General features: G+C 35.9%; 2 protein-coding genes across 2 annotated transcripts in view; both read left to right on the top strand.

Annotated features, from left to right (window-relative positions):
- LOC141349282 (uncharacterized) overlaps positions 1–17718 on the top strand; it is a 212579-nt gene that overhangs the window by 10837 nt on the left and 184024 nt on the right. The window lies entirely within an intron of this gene.
- LOC129437100 (uncharacterized) lies at positions 391–17658 on the top strand. The gene is made up of 3 exons (XM_073862518.1): positions 391–1880; positions 1967–2470; positions 14490–17658. The coding sequence occupies exons 2-3, from the start codon at positions 2277–2279 to the stop codon at positions 15652–15654; spliced, it is 1359 nt and encodes a 452-aa protein (XP_073718619.1). The 5' UTR covers positions 391–1880; positions 1967–2276; the 3' UTR covers positions 15655–17658.

The following is a 17718-nucleotide window of genomic DNA, read 5'->3' as shown; positions in this document are numbered from 1 at the left end:
ATAAAGGATACCTTACTAAAGCACCAGAGAGTTCATACAGGTGAAAAACCTTACAAATGCTCTCATTGTGACAAGATGTTTACTACTTCGTCTAACTTAAAATCCCATCAGAGAGTTCATACAGGTGAAAAACCTTACAAATGCTCTCAGTGTGACAAGACGTTTGCTCACTCAAGTCATTTAAAAGTTCATCAGAGAGTTCACACTGGAGAGAAACCTTATCACTGTAGTGTCTGTGGGAAGAGTTTTAATCGACATGACATTTTAGTGACACACCTGAGAATTCATACAGGTGATAAACCTTTCAAATGCTCTCAGTGTGACAAGATGTTTGTTCAGTCAGCTTCCTTAAAATCCCATCAGAGAGTTCACACTGGACAGAACCTTTAACTCTTTCCCCGCCAGCGTTTAAAAAAAATAAGTTTCTAGCGCCAGCATTTTTCATGATTTTCAAAAAGATTTTATGTCTTCCAGAAAACGTACAATATATCAAATGAAAAAATAGACCCTCTGCTTTCAAACAAAAAAAGACGTTTCGTCCTACCTTCAATACTTTTCTTGTAATCACCTCTCAAATATGGTTAGGTTTCTTGAAAAACACAAAATGTTGAGCAAAAAGCTGAGATAATTGCATTTTTGTGAAGGACTTTTGATAGAGATCCAATTCAGAGCGATCCATAAAAACATACACTGACATACAGCTGTTTGTCCTAGGGCAATATTTCTGAGTTGTATAAGTTGCAGAAGGTGGATAATAGCAGTATTGCAGAAAGCAGAATTACTCGTCATTGGCAGGGAAGCATTTTTTTCACTACAGCAATGGTGAACAGACCTTGGAAAACGGGAACATGAATAATAGACCTAGGAGAAGAGCATCAGAGGGGTGTGTGGCGTGCTGCTTTTATGTGTCAAACTCGTTTATTTTATGTTGTGTGCTATGTGATTTTAAGAATTGGTATCAAAGTCTTAATGTCATGGGACCATAATGTCCTTAATTGTCCATTAACTTGGCTTGAATATGAACACACTGAGAAAGAAAGTGTTCAGACTATTTAGTAAATGCTTTGTTCATTTTTACAATGATTATGTCTCCTGCCTTCTGCTATAGGCCTATATGCAAGCATGTCACACTTTCGCTGCACAGACACCATATATTGTATAACAAGTTTCTTTCTACTTTATTATTAGTATTTTAATGACAATCACAGTTAAATGTAATGTTGTATAACAAAGTCATTGTACAACTACAGTATACAGATGACAATAAAGGCTTTAAACTTCAACCACTTTCATTTGCACATTCAAGAAAGACTAATTTAAAATAATTTCTTCATATTCTTTTATTTTAGGGGAAAAAGGAAACAGTAGAATTCATAATCTTAAAACATAAGAAATATGATAAAAAAATATAAAATAAGAACCTACTAGGTAGCAAATCACTTGATCTCTTTTTTATTTTGTAACGTTAACTTAAATGTGTGAACAAAATAGTTTGTGATGATTTGTTTTGCTAAATCTATTGTCAGCAGTGAGCGTCTTGTCTCTCCAGTACAGCAGGAGGCGCTGCAGCTCTTTAGTCCGCAAATAAACTCACTAAAGAAAGAAAGAAAGAAAGAAAGAGCGCGTGTGATGTGTTTGTGGATCCTCGGTGTTTTTCTCTCTTGCGTTTTTCGTTGAGTGCAGACAGAGTCTTGTCTCTGTGTATTTAAGTGTTGATTACGTTGGTGGTGAGATGTGTTGTGCTGTAAATGAGTAGGAACTGATCTGTCCATGCTGGATATATTGATGATTTCATCACAAATATCTCTCAGCTGAAGAAAGAGGTGGCGTTACTGGAGACAAAGCTGAGGTCAAGAGGAGATTTAGCAATGGATCGAGAGGTTTGTACAGCTTAAACATCATTAACCTGAATCAGACAACATCAAATCATTTCTAATCTTACTGTCTGTGTGTGTTGTGTTATCAGGATGTGGATTGTTGTGAATCTTCAGTGTATGTGACTGATGATGGGAGTCTGGATTCAGTGTGGATGAGCAGAGATCAGAGCCGCACACCACAGACACTGCTGGACTCTAAACTCTCTGAAGAGAAATCCAGACACACACAGGACTCCGATCTCAGTACTCTGTTATACTGAGTCAAAGCCCACAGACACTCAGGACACTACAGTGTGTGACAGTAAACAGAGCTTACAGGAGGATCAAACCTCCACAGAGTCTCTGGATTCTGTCTGTAACGCTGGAGAACAGCAGCAGATCCTGCAGACCACACTGAAGATGAAAACTGAACCCACAGAAATGAAAACTGAACCCACAGAAATCAAAACTGAACCCACAGAAATCAAAACTGAACCCACAGAAATCAAAACTGAACACACAGAAATCAAAACTGAACACACAGTAATCAAAACTGAACACACAGAAGAGGAAGATGGCACTGAGGAAGATGATGATTTTATTCCACCAGATGTCTCCTTAATAATTGTTGTGTTTTTAACTGTCACGTGAGCCCCTCTTTTGGGTTTTCAGTCACAAATTCACTAATTAAAAGACCGAAAAGTGTAAGTACAAAAAAAGGAATTTAGGATATCTTATTAAGGAATAGGCATGTAGGCTTAAAGGGTTAGTTCACCCCAAAATCACTTACTCCTGTGTCGTCCTTAACCCCAAAGTGCTCCGATTGTTTTCAGAACACATTTTTAGATATTTTTTATTAAATTCGGGAGGCTTCTGTCTTTCTCATAGAATTTGTTTGTTTCACAATCCTTTCCTCATAATGAAGGACATCGCCAAAAAGGTCCATCAGTCGTTCAATAATAATATAGTGAAGTGAAGAGAACACTTTTGTAGAGAAACTAAAACAAATTATTTTTTTATAATTTGTTCACCTCTCTGGTTGTTAATGAGCAGACCATCTTTTTTTGTTTTTATCCACTTTTTTATTGAAGCCATTATGCAAACATTGTCAACCCTAATTATTCTGCCACCCTAATACGCCTTGCATCAGTTCACAGACAGACAACTCCTCTACCAATCACCACATTGAAGCAGACATCAAATTCACTTTGTTTAATGGCTGACTGGAAGTAGGGTAAAACTAAAAAAAAGAATGACAATAAATTTTAGCTAATGGAAATAGTTTACATCACATGAGAATCAAATATGCATTTATGAATTAAACATGTATCACACAACTAACATTTAAGTCCTTTAAGTTCCAAGGTGTACATTTTAAAGCAATATATATTCAACACATGTTATCTGTACTGTAAATATTTTAGATTTCAATTTTACATGAACTCTTAAAACAAAACTTAAAATACTGACTAATATAGTTAGATAACATTTAACATGACTCAACATACCAACACTGCCTTCGAAAGGACATGAAATGTAGCAGATGAATTAAGATTAGCAGAGCTACCATGAGGGCTTGATGGCTTCCCATAAACAACTAACTAGAACTAGTCCGACACTGATGACATCATCATTAAGTGACAGTCTCTTAAAGGAGCCAGCACACATTATTTCTATCACATATCAACACACTAATCGTCAAACAAACCTGAAGCACTTTAATTAGCTGCTTCATGTGCGTTTGATTAGGGTTGGAGCTAAACTCTGCAGGGACACTGGCCCTCCAGGAGCAGGATTGGTGACCCCTACTTTAAGCATTTTCCCATTATCGGATATCGGTTTTGTAATTTCGGCTTGACCGATAAATGCCGCCATCTTGTGGCCGTTTTGAGATTTGTGCGCTGGACGCCATTTCCAGGGTGTCCGCGGGATTTTAAAAAGTATTAAAAAGTGATAAATCAAATTTGTCAAATTTAAGGCCATTAAAAGTGTTAAATTCGGCTTAGAGGTATTATTTTTTCCAAATCAGGTATTATTTTTTCAGACTATCTGGTGTCCTATTCTGATTGAAATTCTATCTGCGTTCGCGTTAGTTCGTTTAAATATGGGCTTTAGCATATCTGGGCACATACGCACAACCGGCGCAACGTCATAGAATGTCTCTGAACAGTTTCACGCCCACTTTTGGGGGAAATCACACTAGACGTTCCATTGGCTTCCATTCAAAATAGCGGAACAAAGCAACCTTCGTACACAGCCGGCAGGCGTAAATAACTTATGAAATCACTCAGATTAAACATGTTGAGTAATTATCTGTCCACCCTGCCTCCCATAGAGCGCGAAAGATAAACCAACACATTCAATTTGGTCAACATAAAAACATGTCTCCCCCATTCTCACAGCATCAAATTTGTGCAACAACGCTCCCTATTGGCCAGAAATGTCTTACCCGGACATTTACTCGTACCTCATCGAGTCAACAGGGAAGCATGTGAAGGATTTTACTTCGTATTTGAAAGTTACTTCGTATTCATATATTATTATGTCTTTATATTTAGAGTAATGGGTGCACTTTTCCGTCCAGCCATACAACTAACTGGCTTAGCGATATTTCCAGCAATCACTGGATGGCGTTGTTACACAAAATTTGACGCTGTGAGAATGAAAGGGACATGTTTTTATATTGACCAAATCAAACGTGTCAATGTATTTTTCGCGCTCTATTGCAGGCAGGATGGACAGATAAATACTCGACATGTTTAATCTGAGTGATTTCATAAGTTATTTACGCCTGCCGGCTGTGTAAAAACGTTGCTTTGTTCCGCTATTTTGAATGGAAGCCAATGGAAGCGCTGCTTTTTTATCCCCCGAAAAGGGGCGGTGACGAAATTTAAAGTCAAGTTCCCGGATGTGCCGGTAGTCCGTATAATCAAAGATCTTTCGTCTCTGGGATGTTATCAAAGCCTGGAGTGGAGCCAAATCATGTTCCTCTTTCCACTGTAAGCGTTCTGTAATCACTAGGCACTGGATCCACTCCGGGTTTTCTGACTGTATCACGTTAAGCTGAGGTAAAAGTTTATTTCAGCTAGCATGGTCAAACTTATAAAGCAGGAAGGCTCCGATGTTTTGAAGATCGATAAAGGTGTAAAAGACCACTGGAGATTGACTTGGCTTAGCAAAATGATGAAGATTGGCAAGCTTTACAGTTCGGGGGCTAAGAAACCCAAACAGCCAGGTAACTTGCGTGTCTCCACAGTATGATTACATTAGGGGTCCTGTATTTTGGGGCTAAATGATTTCTCACGTACGTGATCATCCGCGTCACGTTTTTAATGCTATGCTGATCTAGCCGCTGATACAATGGGTATGTTAAACTCGTGGGTAAACTTCATGTGGCGCCACAAGAACCAAGAGGCAGATGACATCCAAATCCTGTCAGAGAGATTGACGAGGAATCATAAGAGGAGACTGCTTCCGAAATGCTCTCGCGGGACTTTGATGTCATCGACCTGTCGGTTCTTGCAGTTGCATTTGCGTCACAAAAACGTAACATTTGTCCATATATTTAAGCACCGCAGTTTAAAAACGAGTGATTTTAAGCCATTCAAACACAAACAACAGTGCTAAATGCATCCGCTGTTTCTGTGTCAGAGGAGCACGCAAGCCGCACATTCGTTTCTCATTGAGCTTGTGTTGTATGTATTTTTGCCGCTTTATTGGCCTTAAATAACACATATGCCTCAAAAATCCCATCTTTGCAAATATCCTCATATAAACACGACCATTTATGTCTTAGGAGAAAGTAAACAGCAGAACCATTGCGCATAAAATAGCACATCAGCGCTGCCTCTATTGTAACATAATATTTTGTTGATAAAGGTACAGTCATTCAATTTCGTTCACTATGGTTACAGACATCCTGTGCGATTTGTACACTACTTTAACTCGAGTTGCTCGTTCAGGGTTTATATTCATACATAACGTTTGTATAGCTGTGACTGTAAGCTGTTGTGTGAACAGAACAGACCCTGGATTATTCGTTTATGTGTACTAAATAATATGATATGAAAAGTTGTATTTGTTCACATTAGTAAATGCATTATGTAACATGAACAAACAATGAAAAATATAGAGTATATAAGCATTAATGAATTCTTGTTTATGTCATTACAGTAATTGATGGTTGTTCATGGTGCATTCACTAATGTTAACATTTTCAACTTTGATTAAAAAAAAAATTTGTAAATGCTAAAATAAATACATTTACAATTAATAAATAATTAATAAAAGATTCATTAAAGGTGGTGATATTCATGTTTTCTTTTTATATAGTGAGTTATTTAGCTGTTTCGCCTTCGCATCTAAAATGCCCTGCAAATTACAGCTACCTATATATGCCACAGGAGACTTTATTATGGAATTAATGGCAAAAAAAATCTCCCCTTAAAATGTTATTGGTCTCGCCTACATAAAGTGTTAAAGGAATATGACTTGGCCTGAAAAACATTTCAGTCAGAAGAATTTTTTTTTCACTTTAATCCATGTCTATTCTTTTTCTATGTTATATATGTCAAAATATGTGTAAATAATAGAAAAGTCACTGATTAACACTTGCAATTCAGGGTCGTGATGGTTTTAAAAAAATATTCTAAAGGTATTAAAAAAGGTATTAAAAAGTTGTAAATTTAACTTAAGGATTGCTGTATATACCCTGATTTCACCACTGCGAAGTGACGCAACTTCATTAAAAGGACTTTGAGTATACTTACTTTGCTTTAATAAATCAATTTATGTAACATAACAGACATTAATGCACAGATGAGATGTGTTATAAATGCCTGAAAAGCTATCTATGCAGCTTGACTAAGAAATTGAGACAAACTCACAGAGTCACGTAAATTGATTCATCAAATCCTTTCCCAGTAACAACGTAGCTTTACATGAATTAAACAGCCATGAATAAATGCTTGTGGGAAATAAAAGTGCTAAAAAAATTTTTTTTATGCTTATTAGTAGCCTTTTAAACTCACGTTCATCTTGCTGTTCACTTACCGGGTTGAAGGCTGAAGCACAGCCACCACATGCAGCTAACTTTTAAGAAGATGTACCCCAAGTTATATTAACATTAACGAGATAAACATTATTTTGCTAAAAAAACATCTAAATAAATGTCTATGGACATTAATTAATTATTTATTACCAGAGGCGGATTCTACTTGAGGATTTTAAGTAAATTTTCCAAGCATCTGTGCTTTATCAGAGTGTTTGTCTTGGGAAAAAAATTGCTTTACTAAAAAATGCTCACTACATTCTAAAGCATAGAATCGTGTACTGCTTTTATATTGCATATTAAAATTTATTTAATACCTAATTACATAACATTGTGTACTTTTACTTTTCTTGAGTAAAAGTACTTTTTACTTAAGTAAAAAAATACTAGATTTTTAATGTACTTAAATATTATATATAAACAAAAAGCTTGAAATTATGAAATGTAGTGGAGTAAAAATTATGATAATATGCTTTGGAATGTATGTTTTCGTATAAGTGTCTCGTATATATACGGCGATAAAATCTGAAAACAGATAAATCGGTCGGGCTCTGTTTATTACATTGTATGCAAAGAGGGAGTGATTGTTGTTGTTATTATAAGGGTTTGTTCAGTTCACTAGTGTTGTTGTAATTGTGTAAAACAGTAGTATAACAGTAAATAAAAATTGGTTCAGCACATAGGTTATCGGGCACATAAGCATCCAAATAGTCAGTATCGGTTAAAAAAAAACATTAACGGTTGATCTCTATAACAATATAACTAAACTTAGTTTAAGTCTGATACAAATTAAATTATATACTTTATGTAACTTAAATTGTAGAAGTAATGTTACTTAAATATTTTGTGGCAACTAATTGCCTTGTTTTTTATAAGTTTCCTGTACTCAAATACTTAAATTTTACAACTTAATAGTACACTGTAAAACCCGACAAGTTCAGAGTACTCAAAATATTAAAGTAAACCAACTACCATTTCATTTTTGTTCGCAAATCACAGAAACATCATGTGACTCGTGTAAATGTAATACCAGTGAAAGTGTGTTGAGAATGAGATTGAGCTCAGTGCTTACTTTCACATAGTTATTGTTTATATGATAAAGCAACTCATTATTGACTTACAGCCAAGTACAGGCACCACACTTCTGAACAATGGTAAGCCCAAAAATAAAAAATCTCCAACATAAATAAATGTATAACACTACTGAGTCTCTTACTAAAATCACATAAAATATCACTTAATTAAAAAAAATGTTGTTGTATTGCGTGCTCATGCAAAGCATGCTGGGAACTCCTCAACTAATCGTGTTAATTTAACTTTAAACTTCACACATTTTGAGTATAAGGGGTGTGCAAAAAAAATTCACATTTAAATTGCGATTTCAAGCTTTGCCAATTCAGAATCGATTCATAGAATTCCAAAAATCGATTCATATATATATTTTTTGTTATGCCATGTTACTATTGTCTTGAAATGAGTTTATCTCAGTATTCCCTTAGATGGCGCTGCGCTATTGTCACAGTGTTTCCCCACACATTGACTTTACTTGGGCATGCTGCCCAGGTATATTAACAAGTGCCCAAGTATATCTGCCATCAAATTTTGTCTTTTTTGTTTTTCCGTGATGATGCTTCTCTTTAATAATGCCATTTTGTGTGCGACATGATGAGTTCAGTGTGCGTTCACGTGCTCTCTGTTTTTCAATGAATTGGGATACGATGCGATCAAGCTCGTGTCACATTGTATCCTTCATGTTTCTGAACTTGAGCATTGTTTTACCATTAGAGGACTTTACGGAGCACTCGCGTTATCCTAATGGGCAACATGGGTTGCAGGCCAGGGCCCCGAACATAGGGAGCCCCCAAGACAATTCTATTTTGAGTTTTTAAAAACATTATGATTTACGTAATTATGCGTAAGTGCTACCTAGAGCAAATAACTTCAAATAACATCGATCATTTCCACTCTTGTACAAGGCCACAGTCTCTTGTTTTCTCAGTCTCTCGCTCTCTCTCTCTCTCTCTCTCTCTCTCTCTCTCTCTCCTTACCAGTGCATCGGCAATCACATTGCTTTCTTTAGAGTTTGAGTATACAGTACTTATAAAACACAGATGTATTATTTTTATTATTTAAGAATCATTTGCAAATGTACCTCGCAAATCATGTATACGTAAAGACGTTCAATCTTGTAACATCGCAAATGATTGAAAAGTAATTTCAGAATTATCCAGCGATCGTGACACGATCAAAATAAAACTATTTATTTTTAAACTCTTTTACCGCAGTAATAATATTTAAAGGGGTACACTTTTAACATAGGTTTGAAAGGAACCTAAACTCCTGTGTCAATCATCATTAAAATCATATCGTAAACGGGAGTCTCTGTGCCTCCGTGCCCGGCCGCAATTCTTCTGGCAATTCTTCTCCTCCTGCACTTACACTTGGGGCTCGAACCCGACCTAAGGTCGAGCTGCCTTCAAAAACAGCAAGCCAAGTTCGTTTAACGTTAATTATTATGACTAAATAGGCAATCTCGTGAAACAATGAAAGTAAAACAATCTGCCAAAATATGGTTTTACACACCTATAGAAAATAGGGCTGCAACGATTCGTTGTCGACAAAAATCGATAATAGAAATAGTCGACAATGAATATCATTGTCGACGTTGTCGCCAGACATGTTTTTTTTCCGACCGAATGAGGCATCTCTCTTCATTACAATCTCTGCCGAGAGTCGCACATGCGCATTAGCTTCTCTGCTCAGCGATAACACACAGAAATGGCAGCGTCCAACGTAGCAGCTGCGAGTACCAAAACATCTGAGGTTTGATTACCTGCATGGTTTTCAGAGCAGTCTTTGCATTTCACGGCAGCACCTCGGTGATGCACGAACATTTAAAGAGAAAGCGTCGGACAGTTGAATGAAACAGAGTTTGACTCGCCTCGGTAAGATTTAAATAACATGGAAGCCAATACGTTTTGTTTTGGATGTACATTGTACATTTTATATGCGTATTTTCGCTTTAAAATAAATAAATAAAGGATTTAATGTTATGCCCGACTGTGCCTGACAAAATTTTAAATTAAATGCATGCAGTCTGAAGAAGAGAGCCACGGACGCCTTTCTTGCAAAAGAAGCAGATGTGCACCCCGCAACAGGCGAATGCCCTCACTGAGTATATATATATAAAACTCTGTTTTTTTATTTTTCAGAAATCTCGTTTTTTGGTTGTGCATTCAAATTAATATCAATTCAACTGCAGTTGGTTTGTTTTGATTTAAACCTTCAAAACTTAAAAAATACAGCATATATATATTTATATATATATATAAATATTAGGGCTGTCAAAATAAACACGTTAACGCAAATTCATTTTAACGGCACAAATTTTATTAACGCGCGATTAATGCAACACGCAATTTCTGTTTGACCCACAGCTGGATGAATTGAGACGCAGCAAGTGACCGGAGCTGTGTAGATGAGTCGGAGCTTTCCATAAAAATAAGAACATTAAGCTCTCGTCTAGCGAATCCAATGCTCTAAATGTTTATTAAACATCTAAAATGATCTTTATCTGCACGTTTCCTGAGAGGTGTACCGTCCCAAATCCATATAAAGCAAAGATGCGTCTTCTTTCACTTTTTAGTTTCGTTTTTAAAGCATTCAGAAATGATAGAAAATAGACTGCAGGACTTGCTTGATGTTAAAATAATTATTAAGAGAGATAAAGTTCGGAAATTGATTGATGTTAAAAGAGTTATTAAGAGTGACATGGCTCAAAAGCGATGTCTGACGCAGACGTCTGACGGGCATGCACACAAACATGCGAGTGCGCGACCCAGATATATTTTTGCTTCGTCCGAAAACTCAAGGCAGTGACTCGTTGCCTCGCTGCCTCATGAGGAAATGACTTCGGAGGCATGAAGGTGGCTCAGAGAAAGACTTTCGGACACACTTCAAAGGCAGCTTGTTTGAAATTTAAACAGAGAGCGCCTTTGTGATAACTAATCACATATATGAAAACTACAATACTAATTTCTCGCTAGAAATGCAATTAAAAGGTGTAAAAAGTGAAAATATACCTTTATTTACACTAAATTGGTGGTCCAGTCGCGTCCTTGGCCGCCATTTTATTTTTTCCAACTCGACGGACTCGACCAATAACATTCTTAATGTACGTCCACGCATAGGTATCTCAGGAGACAGGAAGTAAACCAAACATTGAATTCGGACATGCCTTGATGCCTTGCTGCCTTGGAAAGCTTCCTCAGAAGGCAGCAATTTAGAGTTTTCGGACGCAGCCATAGACATCTTACACAAAATTACAGTTTTAAAAATATCTGTTTTGACAAGAATTCACGCAGGTATGACCTATAATCTGTTATATCTGAAGTGAATGTTTGGTTAACTGTTAAGGAAAATTATCTGTTGTGTCATTATATAAACCCTTGCATTAGCCTACAGGATCTTAAAGCGGTCTGTCTCAATGTCAAAATTAAACAATAAAAGAAAAACATATATGTAACATATATTGATATTGTTTTTGCTCTGCGTAAACAGGTGTAGTTATGTCATGCTTTATCAGATTCCAACAATTGTTCCAATGGTTTTGAAGTTTTTTAATAGAGAATGTTAAAATAATTTGCTCATCCCAACTCAATTTGCCAGCACAGGTCACAAATGATGCAGCAGCAGACAGAAATGGAGAAAGAACAAGGTCTTCTAAAGGGAAAATCATGTATAAAACTATGGCTGATGGTTCTGTTGAAAATGTAAACGGGCTGTTGTAGACATACATTTTCATATAGCATATATATTGACCAAATCCATGCTGATTAGAGCATTAAAAACTTGAAAAGTGTTACATTTAGGTAAATTTAGAACAGATAAAAAAATTTTATTGACAGCCCTAATAAATATATAACTTCGTTTTGGTAAAATCATAGTAGCTGCAATTATTAAAAATGTAAAACTTGTTTTCATTAAATGTAAAAAATGTTCATTGAACTACCCCCTTCTTTCTTGTTTACTATCATTTTCCACAGAATTTAAGCAATCTCATGCTAAATTTTAGAAAAAAATAATTATTATTCGATTAGTCGACTAATCGTTTCAATAGTCGGTGACTATTCGACTATTAAAATAGTCGTTAGTTGCAGCCCTAATAGAAAATATACAATAAATAAAGCAATTATTAATTTTCCTAATGCATGACTGTTTTATCTTTACTTTTGTTTAAAACGTTATACATTTCGCAAAAGAGGATGTTCAGCAATTTTTCAGTTAGAACAGCAACTACAGGAGCATTTGGATTATGAACCTGTTCAGTTTACTGCTTTTTGCTTCTCCCTGACCAATAACCTATCGCCTAGAAATTTAATCTTAAAAAGCAGCTCCAGTGTGTACACCATTTTGCATCAACTTGATTGATTAATGATTTAATTAAGGAATTCTCTTTGAAAAAGAGCAGGAAGAAGCTCTTTTAGTGGTGAGTTGTTTTTAATAAATGTTATTTTCTGATTGGTAAGATTATAAATTGATAATATAGTTTAATTTAATTACATAAATTAATTACATACATTAATGTCAAGTGAGTACGACATTTTGCGTCAACTTGATTTTGATGATTTAATCGAGGAATTCTCTTTAAAGAAGAGCAGAAAGAAGCACTTTTAGTTGCTTAATAAATGTTATTTTCTGTGCTGTTCTGATTGTAAAATTATTACTTAATAATATTGTTTAATGTGTTTAAATTATTTCAGCCTATTTTGCGTCAACTTGATTTTAATAATTTAATTGAGGAATTCTATTTAAAGAACAGACAGAAGCACTTTTAGTTGTGAGTTGCATTTAATAAATGTTATTTTCTGGGCTGTTTCTGATTGTACAATATTACTTGATAATATTGTTTAATTTATTTACATTTTTTCAGCCTACTTTTGCGTCAACTTGATTTTAATGATTTAATTGAGGAATTCTATTTAAAGAACAGACAGAAGCACTTTTAGTTGTGAGTTGCATTTAATAAATGTTATTTTCTGGGCTACTTGTGATTGTAAAATTATTTGATAATATTGTTTAATTTATTTAAATAATTTTAGCCATTTAATTTTGCACATACGCTGTAAAAACACTGGATTTACTAAAAAATATAGACAGTGCATCGTTTTTGCATCCCCTTTTATTAGTAAGTTTTACTAAAAAATGTAAGCAATGGGGCACTATATTTTTTAGTAAATCCAGACTTTTTTTAGTGTAAAATGGGGGGGGGCAAACCAGCGTTAGCCCAGGGCCTCACAAAGGCTTAACCCGGCACTGCCAGCTGCTCGTATGGTTCCGGATTTATATTTGAAATGGTCAGTCGGGTCCGGGTAAGTCATAGTTAAATTACGTCGGGTCCCAAGTCTGATTAATATTGTGTGTAAAACCCGAGTCGATTGGAGAATGGCCGTGAGCGCTACCGCGCTAAAGCTCACGTGCAGTTTAACAACTGGCTCTTGTTTAGAAAGTCACGACCACGCACTGGATTTTCTTTCTCCCATCTTTTTGATATTATTATTATTAATAAACCATATATATTTTTTTTATCTAAAACATTTGCACAGAGATGGTAGCAAAAAGACAATGCTAAGCCCATTGCACTGAACGAGCAAAGCTCAAGCTGACTCGAGATTTACAAAATGCAAAACTGTAATGTAAAGTCCCCTATCACTGGGACAGCAAGTAAACTTTTAAATCTGAAATAATGAGTGGTTTTAGCTTTTTTTAATAGGCAAGAGAGAAATAGAAAGAGCAGAAGCAGGAACAGTGACTCTTTAATAGAAATAATAACCATTATAACACCAGTCCCATTTGTAATCTATAGACCTGCACTGTCTATCATTAATATACTATATTATTGTATTTAATAGAGTTTGATAAAAGAGGTCATCTAATTGCTTCATATCAGTTTTTATTTTTGCATAAACATAAAGTAATATCAAACTACATTTAATTTGTTGTGTTTCTTTTCTTTAAAATTGTATATCTACTACAATCAGTCACATAGGGAAAAGTAAACAACATTTACTATGAATAGTTTTTTAAAACCGAGAATCGTTTTTGAATCTAATCTTAAGCCTAAAAATCGGAATCGAATCGCGAAATTTTTCTGAATCGTGCACCCCTACGGTACTTTCCATTATAACAGTGGTTCTCAACGTTATTCCTGGAGGCCCACTGCAATGCACATTTTGTATGTCTCCCTTATTTAACACACCTGATTCAAATTATCAGGTCATTAGTAGAGATCCCTATGAACTGAACTAAGTCTGTCAGATAAGAGAGACATACAAAATGTACAGAGCAGTGGGCCTCCAGGAACGGAGTTGGGTTTTACTGTTTGGGTTTACGGTGTAAAAATAATAATTACACTTTTTTTGCTGCATATGTTTACAAATTTAAGTTTATTTGATGTGCAATGACCCAGCTGTAATAACAGGACTGACACCTGTCTTCTGTCTATATGTGTGAATCTAGAGAGAAAAAATCTGGATTTCACTTCTTCATTCACAATTTAATTGTTTCGTGTTTCTTTCAGATGTGAAGAGTGATTCATGTTTGGATATAGAAATAACGTCCTCAACATCAAAAGAGCGACTGACAGCACAAACTCTTTCCTGCGTCACCTGTGGAAAGACATTCAGATCACAGAGACTTTTAGAGAGACATGAGAGAAAACACACAGAACAGAAACTCTTCACCAGATCTGAGATCAGCTTTACTACCTTACAAGAGAAGAAACTTCATTCAGAAGAACACAGAGAGAAGAAGAAGAAGCAGTTTCACTGTGAGCAGTGTGGGAGGATTTGTGCCTCTTCCTATGATCTAAAGGTTCACATGAGGATACACAGTGGTGAAAAGCCTTTCAACTGCACTGAATGTGGAAAATGCTTCAGAACCAAACAAAATCTTAAAGTTCATCAGAGACTTCATACTGGAGAAAAACCTTTCAAATGCTCTCAGTGTGACAAGACTTTTTCTCAGTCAAGTCACTTCAAAGCTCATCAGAGAGTTCACACTGGAGAGAAACCTTATCACTGTAGTTTCTGTGGAAAGAGTTTCTCTATTGTATCTAAATTAAAAGCCCATCAGAGAGTTCATACTGGAGAGAAACCTTATGTCTGTAGTTTCTGTGGGAAGAGTTTTCGTGTAAAGGATACCTTACTAAGTCACATGAGAAATCATACAGACGAAAAATCTTTCAAATGTTCTCATTGTGACAAGATGTTTGCTCATTCAGATGACTTCAAAGTTCATCAAAGAGTTCATACTGGAGAGAAACCTTATCACTGTAGTCTCTGTGGAAAGAGTTTTAGTTACTGGAATTCCTTATATAATCATAAGAGAGTTCATACAGGTGAAAAACCTTTCAAATGCTCTCAGTGTGACATGGCGTTTACTTGTTCAACTAACTTAAAAACCCATCAGAGAGTTCATACTGGAGAGAAACCTTATCACTGTAGTGTCTGTGGGAACAGTTTTAGTGTAAAGTCTGCCTTAATAAAGCACCAGAGAGTTCATACAGGTGAAAAACCTTACAAATGCTCTCAGTGTGACAAGATGTTTACTTCTTCGTCTAACTTAAAATCCCATCAGACAGTTCATACAGGTGAAAAACCTTACAAATGCTCTCAGTGTGACAAGATGTTTACTTCTTCGTTTAACTTAAAATCCCATCAGAGAGTTCATAGTGGAGAAAAACTTTAACTCTTTCCCCACCAGCATTTTAAAGTTTCTAGAGACGGCATTTTTCATGATTTTCACAAAATTTTAATGTCTTCCTGAAAACGTACAATATATCAAATGAAAAAATAGACCGTCTGCTTTCAAACAAAGGCATTTCATCCTACCTTCATTAGTTATCATGTAATCAGATAACTAATTAGTTATCTTCATTAGTTTCTTAAAAAACACAAAATGTTGAGCAAAAAGCTGAGATAATTGCATTTTTGTAAAGGACTTTTGATAGAGATCCAATTCAGAGCGATCCATAAAAACATACACGGACATACAACTGTTTGTCCTAGGGCAATACTTCTGAGTAGTATAAGTTGTGGAAGATCACCACCTGTTGAATAATAGCAGTATTGCGGAAAGCCGGAATTACTCGTCATTGGCAGGGAAGCGTTTTTTTTCACTACAGCAATGGCGAACAGACCGTGGAAAACTGGAACGTGAATAATAGACTGAGGAGAAGAGCATCTAAATCGCTAACAGAGGGGTGTGTGGTGTGCTGCTTTTATGCTTTTAGGGCCACTTTTAGGCTGTAACTAAACTTAGGGGCTGTTTACACTTGGTATTGAGATGTGTTTTCGTCGATCGGATCACAAGTGGATTACATTTACACCTGGTATTTAAATCCGTCTCTTTTGTCCACTTTCGACCGCTTCTTTGCTGAATACTGTGAGGGGGTGGTCTGTGTGACGGTTGGCGAGTCTCTCTGCTGTCATTCAAACCCGAGCGGGAGTAATTATGAGTTTATATGGACGCAAACTAATATTATGTCGGAGTGCACTGCTTGTTTAGCAAGTAAACATGCTGCACAGAGTTTTGTACATGAGTATGTAAGAGCTTTCTTTGAATTTTCAGCGCAATTGATGAAATAGAATCGCGCAACTTACACACGCTTTCAAAACGAAACTACGGAGATCAGCTGCTTAGTTTTATTAATGAAAGGCTAAAAACAGTGCTGTTCACCGAATGTTCACGCCAGAAGTAAAAAAAGACGTAAAACTTGTGTTTAATACCTCAGATTAGATAAATAGGCGGAGATAAGGCGGTCGCGTGTGGCTGTTCGAACGCATTCTACCACATATGCGTTCCGCAACTCCAAAGCGATCCGATCGAAAGTGGTTTCGACCACCTCTGGATGTGGTTGAAAGTGGTCGAAAGTGGACGAGCTCAAAACGTTTTGAACACCGTTTACACCTGGCATTAACGTCGTCCACTTGTGATCCGATCGACGAAGGCACATGTTAGTGCCAAGTGTAAACAGCCTCTTATATGAATGCAGGTGAAGGCGGCAATGTGATAAACAAACTGGTTGGGTTTAGGGAAAGGGTGGGTTTAGATGCTCCAACATATCTTTAAAACCATAATTGTTTATGAAACCATTTCTACATTTAAAAAGGTAGGAAATAAAATGCATCTAATTTGACGTATAATGCAAAGAACATTAAAACGTAACCACAGGTCGTATAAGCTTTGGCCGCTCGAGGGCACTACATCCCTATCTGTTGTATTATGGTGCATGCATAAACGAACTATTAGGTTATAATTTTTATATAATCTCTTTTATAAACTCTTTTGTTATGTGTCAAACTCGTTTTTTTATGTTGTGTGCTATGTGATTTAAGAATTGGTTTCACAGTTTTAATGTCATGGGACCATAATGTCATTTATTGTCCATTAACTTGGCTTGAATATGAACACACTGAGAAAGAAAGTGTTCAGACTATTTAGTAAATGCTTGGTTCATTTTTACAATGATTATGTCTCCTGCCTTCTGCTATAGGCCTATATGCAAACATGTCACACTTTCACTGCACAGACACCATATATTGTATAAAAGGTTTCTTTCTACTTTATTATTAGTATTTTAATGACAATCACAGTTGATTGTAATGTTGTAAAAACAACAAAGTCATTGTACAGCCACAGTATACAGATGAAAATAAAGCCTTTAAACTTCAACTGCACTTTTCATTTGCTCATTCAAGAGAGAATCAAGAGCATCATTTGCAGTGATTTTTGTGTGAGCATATCAGTGAA

This window comes from Misgurnus anguillicaudatus, chromosome 24 (genome assembly GCF_027580225.2).
Source record: "Misgurnus anguillicaudatus chromosome 24, ASM2758022v2, whole genome shotgun sequence".
NCBI lineage: Eukaryota > Metazoa > Chordata > Actinopteri > Cypriniformes > Cobitidae > Misgurnus > Misgurnus anguillicaudatus.
The sequence above is the reverse complement of the archived record's forward strand: the minus strand, read 5'-3'. Positions and strand labels throughout refer to the sequence as shown.